This window comes from Hirundo rustica, chromosome 6, assembly GCF_015227805.2.
Source record: "Hirundo rustica isolate bHirRus1 chromosome 6, bHirRus1.pri.v3, whole genome shotgun sequence".
NCBI lineage: Eukaryota > Metazoa > Chordata > Aves > Passeriformes > Hirundinidae > Hirundo > Hirundo rustica.
In genome coordinates this window covers 10,070,905-10,078,447 of record NC_053455.1, presented here as the reverse complement: position 1 = coordinate 10,078,447, position 7,543 = coordinate 10,070,905, and the positions used below count along the sequence as shown (strand labels likewise).

General features: G+C 48.9%; 1 protein-coding gene across 13 annotated transcripts in view; it reads left to right on the top strand.

Moving 5' to 3' along the window:
* Window positions 1–3,688: 3,688 nt before the first annotated feature.
* The window catches only part of MARK3 (microtubule affinity regulating kinase 3), a 61,878-nt gene continuing 58,023 nt past the window's right edge, over window positions 3,689–7,543 (top strand). For 10 of the 13 annotated variants that reach the window (XM_040067407.2, XM_040067416.2, XM_040067412.2 and 7 more), the window contains exon 1: window positions 3,690–4,104. In XM_040067407.2, coding sequence (XP_039923341.1) covers window positions 4,054–4,104 — 51 coding nt within the window. In that variant the 5' untranslated portion in view covers window positions 3,690–4,053. Of the gene's footprint in view, window positions 4,105–7,543 lie in introns of all 13 variants that reach the window. The other 3 variants (XM_040067417.2, XM_040067414.2, XM_040067410.2) reach the window with 2 other exon arrangements.

The following is a 7,543-nucleotide window of genomic DNA, read 5'->3' as shown; positions in this document are numbered from 1 at the left end:
ACCAAGTTTTAATAACTGCTAGCATTGTAGCCAGTACAGCTCAAAATGCAAATTGCAGCCTATTGTGGCAATATACAAACATTATCATCTGATTCCCCCTTACAAAATCACTGCCACTATCACTAGTGATAGCACAAGAACCAGAAGGCCTGATAGGATAATCAGACTGCTTTCTGAGTTTTCAAAACCTTTATATAGGAAAAGAAATCACCTTCTGATTTGTGAATGTAGCTTAAGTAGTACCTCATAATACACAGAATATTTATGGACAACAAAGAAAGATGAAACCCATATAATCAGCTTTTTTCTATGGCCCAATTTCTAAGAAGAACATGAATACATTTTGAAATCAACTCTTCTGTTTAATGGGACAAGCAGAATATAGCAACAATGAAATGTAGAAGAAAACACCTGCTGTGCAATTTGTCATTCCCTGTGCAAGTTTTGCTACACAGTAAAAAAAGCTCTAATCAATGTTGTCATTAATGGCAATAAAATAGCAAAATCAGCTACTGTTATTTTTGTGGTCCCAAGCACTTCAGAAGTTCTTCAAAATCTCTTTGCCAATCACGAACATGACTCTGAAAGACAGTCATCCCCCCACAGCTCCCCTGCTCCCCGCGCCCTTTCCCCAGCCCCTTTAAATCTGGACTGCAAGTATTAAATGTGGTCTTTATCTAGGGCAATAGTGGAACTGCTGCGGTACCAACAGGCCCAGGAATTTCATCTGACTATCCACCATTGCACAGTTCAGATTTTATCGGAGTGATTACTGCTTCCACGGAGCAGAAACACAAGTATGTAAAACACAATGCTAAGCTGAATGCCTCTTCATGCCTGTGCACAGCACTTCCACAGATCAGGACAGGCACACTCCTAGGTGCAAACAGCATTACGTGTACATCTCACACTCTGCCAATCGCTCTGATGTGGGCAGCTCAGCCTTCCCATGCTGGCTGGAGTGCCCACGAGTGCAGAGTGAGAGCACTAGGCTGGCTAACAACCCAAAGGAACTTCTGCCCAATTTTTGCCCTTTTTCTAACTCGGTCATAACTCAATTACAATTTTTTACAAACATGTCATAAAGAATATATTCTACGGGAAACCAAAAAGAGAAAGATGAAGCAGCAGCCCTGTGGTAAAAGCAGAGCCAGGACATTTGGATACTTTCCCTGGCTTTGCTGTAAACTTCATGACTGACCTTGACAAGTCAGATATAGACAAATCCCACTCCCTACTCTGTGGAAAGGGTCCTGCCTGCTTCCCAGGGAGAGTGGCTCCACTATGAGTGTATATTGTCTGAACAAATACACACATGGATGTTCATGTGCACACAGAAATACAAACATTTGCACAAGGGGTGAGTCCTGAAATCCAAAATTCCTGTCATTAACATAGAGCAAGACATCAGCTCAATGAGTGAGTTAAGAAGGAAAATCTGCAGGTCAGATGATGTGGAGCATTCTGTAGTCCTGATGACAAAGTAAGAGACATACAACTTTATTCAGTGGCATTCAAAGGCCATTTTTCCTTGCTTGTGTCTCCAAAACCAAGAGAAATATCACCTACATGGTAGGAAGGATTTCAGGGCTGAGCTGGCAAATATATATGAGAGCCATAAAGTTTGTCAGAGAAACTCCACTCCAGAAATACAAAATGTTACAGCTAGGCTGCCAGATCTGCAGATATGCCAAGTTTCTACAAATCCCACCAGACCCAGCATTTTTTTTTTTTCCCTACAGAGGTTCATATTTTTTCTGTTAAAAGAAATAAAAACCAAACAGAAATAGGTTTGGTTTAAAACCACCTACATACTGAATATACAGAAGTTATTTCTCTTTCTTGTTTTTCATTCATAATTAGACTTACTCCTGACTATATCAAGATCTTCTTTATAGACTTAAAAAGGATTCTGGAGAATAACTACTGGTCATACAAAGAATGTTTTGATAGCCCAGGTTTCCACCTTTCTTCAGCAAATGAGGCAAGCATCAAGATGGTATGAAAACATAGTGTTGTAACACTTTTTGGGGGGCATCTGATGGCACTAGGTGAGATCTGCCAACACCAGCCTCAGACCCCTGCCAGGTGTGAGCTCCCTTCTGTAACACACACCATTGTCTGGGCTGGGAAAACCCAAGAAAAGGAAGAACATGCTTGGCAGATGGGCCAAGGACAGAACTCTGAATACAGATGACCATTGCTGGACTACCCATGCCTATGTTCCTTCCCCAGCTGTGAGTGGGCAGTGGGGTCTGTCCCTTTGCCAGCTAAGAGCTGGCTCTGTAGGGAGATCTGCCATTTCTCCAGCCACTCTGCAGCACCATCCCCGCTGCCCCACGGTGCTCCCCAAAACCTGAGCTCCCTACCCCACCTCACACTGCATTTCCTCCCCACGGGGGCCGCAGCTCCCTGAGGGCCTCTTTATAGAATCATAGAATCAGAGACTGTTAAGGGGTTGGAAGAACCCAGTGCCAACCCCCTGCCATAGGCAGGAACATCTCCCACTAGACCAGGTTGCTCAAAGCCCCATCCAGGCTGGGCATCAACACTTCCAGGGATGGGGCATCCACGGTTTTTCTGCGTAACCTGTTCTGGTGCCTCACCACCCTCACGGTAAAAAAATGTCCTGCTAATATCTAGTCTAATTTTTCCCTGTTTCATTCTGTACCCATTAGTGTTTGTCCTGTTACTACAGCTCCTGATGGAGAGTCCCTCTCTAGCTTCCCTGTAGCCCCTCGCAGGTACTGAAAGCTTGCTGAGCTCCCCACACAACCTTCTCTTCTCCCGGCTCAACAGCCCCAACTTTCTCGATCTTTGTAGGGGAAATGCTCTGGACATTTTAACAACTTCGACGTCTCCTCTTGTCTTGCTCCACCAGTTCCATGTCCTCCTTGTATTGGGGACATCAGAACTGTACGCAGTGCTCCTGTGGGGTCTCACAAAGGCGAACCCCGCTCCAGGCTGTTCCGCCCCGGGGCCGCTCCGATTCCCGGAGGACGCGGGGCCGGCTCGGAGGGCAGGGCCGGTCCCCGGAGGACGCGGGGCCGGCTCGGAGGGCAGGGCCGGTCCCCGGAGGACGCAGGGCCGGCTCGGAGGGCAGGGCCGGTCCCCGGAGGACGCGGGGCCGGCTCGGAGGGCAGGGCCGGTCCCCGGGAGGGCAGGGCCGGTCCCCGAAGGACGCGGGGCCGGCTCGGAGGGCAGGGCCGGTCCCCGGGAGGGCAGGGGCCGATCCCCGGAGGACGCGGGGCCGGCTCGGAGGGCAGGGCCGGTCCCCGGGAGGGCAGGGGCCGATCCCCGGAGGACGCAGGGCCGGCTCGGAGGGCAGGGCCGGTCCCGGCCCCGAGGCCCCCGCACACGCCGGGCGGGGGGTGGGACCTTCCGGTTCATGTCGGCGCTGGGCTGGCGCGGAGGAGCAGCGCGGCCATCTTGCCTCGTCCGGGAGCGGCGGCGGGGCGGGCGGGGGGCAGGCAGGGAGGGAGCGGCGGGCGGGCACCCACCGAGCGTCCGCAGCCCGCGGGGCGCCGGCCTTCTCGGAGCCTGGGGCGGGCCGCGATGCGAGCGGCGGCGCGGTGAAGCGGGGCCGCGGCGGGGGAAGGAGAGGGCAGCCCCCCGGGCGGCGGGCCTGCGCTAGCCGTGCCCCGGCGGCAGCGGAGAGAAGCCGGGCTGCGCTGCGCCCCGTTGCCGCCTCCTCCCGCCCGCCCTGCGCTCACCCCCTCCCCCCCGGAGCCGCTCCCTCGCCGCCTCCCTTTCTCCGGCTCCATCCCTTCCCTCGGCTCCATCCCCTCCCCGCTGGATGAGGCGGCCCCCTCCGCGCTGCTGACCCCCGCGGACCCCGGCTGTAGGATGAGCCCGAAGGACTCGGAGGGGGCGAGGCCGCTCCGCTCCCCGAGGAGGATCTAGTGGGGGGGCACCGACGCGACGCCGCCCCCCGCCAGGCACCTCGTCCTTCATGGTGGCTCCCTGCGACCACCATCTCGGAGCAGACGCGCAGCCCGGGGCCCGTGTGTTTGTCTGTGCGCGCCGCCGCCGCGGCCGCCCGAGTGAGGGAAAATGTCCACTCGGACTCCATTGCCCACGGTGAACGAGCGCGACACCGAGAACGTGAGTACCGCGGCCGCGGGGGACCCGCCGCACCGCGCCGCGCCCGGCCCCGCCGCGGGGGCATCGCCCCGCGGCGCGCTGTCAGCAACCGCCCGCCGCCTGTGCGCTGCCCAAATTGCCGATTTATTCTGAATTGATTATTTTTTTTAACCCCTCCACAGCACGCTTCGCCGGCTCCGTGGCGTCTGCGGGTATCCCTCCCCCTCCCAAACCCCGTATCCCCTCTTTAATTCCCCCCGTGCTGTTTGAGTGTCGCAGGGTGGCGAGGATCGGGTTGGTTGTGTCCGTGACGGGGATCCGCGGTGGGGAGGGGAGCTCTGGGGGGCTGCTGCCTTGTCCTGATATGCAAACTTACTGCTAAAGCACCCGAATAAACCTTTGGTAAACAGATGGGAATAATTCAGCTTGGCTAGGGGTGGGCTAGGTGACCTAGATAATAGGCCTCTTCCCTGCTTAATTTGCAGGGTTCTCGGTGGTAATGACGCTGTTAGGCTAGTCACCTGTTCAGATGACATTAAAAGGGTTTCTTTATTGGAATTACCCTTTGCACAAGGGAGCCTGTTCCTTTCATGTCGAATACCTTTTTTTTTTTTTTTTTTTTTTTTTTTTTTTGACAACGCCAAGGTTTAGGAATTGACACTTTATTTTCAGGATTAAGTGAGTTACAAAGGTTGTATGCTGAAGGAAGAAAGAGCAACAACAAAAAAAGTAGCCCTACCTCATGAGCATAGAGCAACAAACGTAGCTGAAGCTCCGTCGGAGACTCCCTTTCTGCAGATAGAAACTGTGTTTCTCTGAAGTTAAAACTTACTTGATCCTGCTGTATCCTGTCGAACCATTTTTCTGCATGGGCTCTGACATGTCCCCAGATGATAAAGAGAAGGGAGTTGTCATTCACTGTCGTCTAAAATGAGTTGATCGGTGAACTTCGTATTCAGCTTTTTGTAAAGGCTGTCTGATATTCTTTACTAGATAGATGCTAAGCTTGATGGAGGAAGCTTACTTTTTTTTTTTTTTTTTTTTTTTTTTAAGGGCTTCTTATGTTTTGGACTGGCATAAAAGGTGGAAACTTTTGGTTAAAGATCAGGAAAAAACTGTTGGATTGTTCCAGACCATAAATAGTCCTAGAAAAGTGATGGTAGCCCCATTGTGTAAAACAAGACCAGACAAAGCATTAGAAAACATGCTGCATGGAACAATTACTGCATTACTAGGGATTTAGATTTTATTGACATAATAGGCACTTCTAACTTCTGTGATCTTTATTTGTTTTAGCACTACATGCAACCTGCAGGCTAAGGGCTGTATTGAGCAAAAAGCCAACTAAGCATATTTGGTTGTAAAATCTCAATGAGCTTCCTGTCTTGTGGAAGAAAATAATTAAAATATTATGCAGCCCTTCCTATGCCATGGGGAGAGTTGAAGTTGAAACATACTCTACAAAATACTATGTAGAGTTTATTTGGATGATTGTTTTACTCTATACCAAACCTAACTGGGGTTTTCAAGCTCCATGGGAATGTATGGAGGCCACATAGTAAATCATTTTAGAAAGGGTTCAGATCAGATTCCCCAATTAAATCAAACTCTACTGTGCTTGAGGAAACATAATTATTCACAAGCTGTGTGTTCTAGCACTTGAAGTTAGATTTTTACATGTCTTCCACTTAAGGCACCTTGTTCTCACTTCAAAATATTGGTCTAACACTTCTGTTTAGTTATCTTCATAATTTGACATACATGGATTGTCTTGCTTGCAGATGAATTGCCTTAGGTTTAGAATAAGGCATATTTTTTAATTGCTGTATTCTGTGCTAGTGTCTGCAAAAATACCTATAGGTAGTGATATTGACAGGGTAGTGATTAATCCAAGTACTCACGGGATCCAGTGAGGAAAGCCCCCCTGCCCCAAGCACAATCCCATGTTCCTCAGGAAGCTCTCCAACGTTTTGGCCATCAGCTATCTAGAAATTTACCAAATTCTATTCTGTTACGCCTTGCTTAAAAATCTGGCATTTAGTCTGTCTGAATTACCCCTACAGCTGTGAATGCCGGGTCTCTTTTTTTTAATGCCAAATGCAATAATTTTGAGACTTCAGCTAACTGTTCTTCTACCCCAAGTCTGGGTGTGTTGTGTTGGCAGGTAAATTGAGCCTTGATTCATTCTCTTTCACATAAGAGAAGTCTAATTAGTTAATATTCAGAGGACTCTTTGAAGAGGAGGTGCCAAGGTATTCAGCTAGCCTTTGGGCCATGGTTGTGGACCCCATTAATGCCTTCTCTCTGCTTGGAAGATTACCACTGCTGACAAAGGCTTGGCTGATGTTGGATCTGGTTGAAGTGTGCTGATCATAGCTTATCCATGCCTATACTTGCAGTTTCGAAAATGAAGTTAGCCTCCAGAATGACAGCGAGTGTAAATTATCATTGTCTGTGCTTGCAGTTAACCACGTTCAGCGGTTGGCAGGTCCCGTTGAATAAAAAAAGTGTTATTGCCAGTACTTGATTTTTATTTTTTTTTTCCTAAGGCTTCTTATCAAGACATGCTGAAATGGAAGTGCTGTCACAGTGACTTTCCCCAAAAGCTACTCAGAGCTACCAAGCCTTTAGTGCCTTTGAGATTAAAGAATTTGGCTCCGAGTCACCTGGTTTTGAGAGGAAAGGCATCCCAGATGATCTGTGATCATAGGAACTTCACACTTGGACAGTTGGAAGCTGGCTGTTGGCCTGCAATGAGCTGGCTCCTCACTGCAGAGACAGAGCAGCTCCTCTCTGGCCGTGTCTTGTGCAGCAGTGGCTGCCAGCTGCTTAGGGGACAGAAGTGCAGGACAGGATCAGATCTCTGTTTTTTTCCAAAATATGTCGTGCCTGTGAGAAAGAAAGCAACAGAGACGGCAGAGACCTCCTTCATGCAAATCTGGGAGACAGGATAGGTACAGAAGAAGGACTTTAGGTGACAGAAGAATGAGTAAACCTGTTCCACTAGTGATGAGAAGGAAAGGACAGAAGATGGAGGAGACTAGAGTGTGGAAACACAGTGGGAAAGGAAGATAGAAGGTGGGAAACAAAATATGAGTGGAGTCACAGAGGAATGTGCATATAGCAGGATGGAGGACAACCAGTCACAAAGAAATAGGAGCAAGATTGTGAGGAGTAGGACAACTATTCATTAAAAAAATATTCAAAGAGTGGGAAGATGATAGCAAACTATAGATAGGAACAAGGAAATACAGGTGGTATGGAGGTTGGAAGATTACTTTTTTTAACAGCATGAAATAGAAAAGAAAAATCATGGATTAAAGAGTTTAATTTAAACCTCTGTATTCATTGCACAGCTGTAGGTTTTTTGCAGGAGAAAAGGGTAACTGTTTTGAATATGTTGGTTCTGTAAGCCAATCTGAGTTAAAAATTTACGTAATTTGAGGAAAAGCAAGACAAA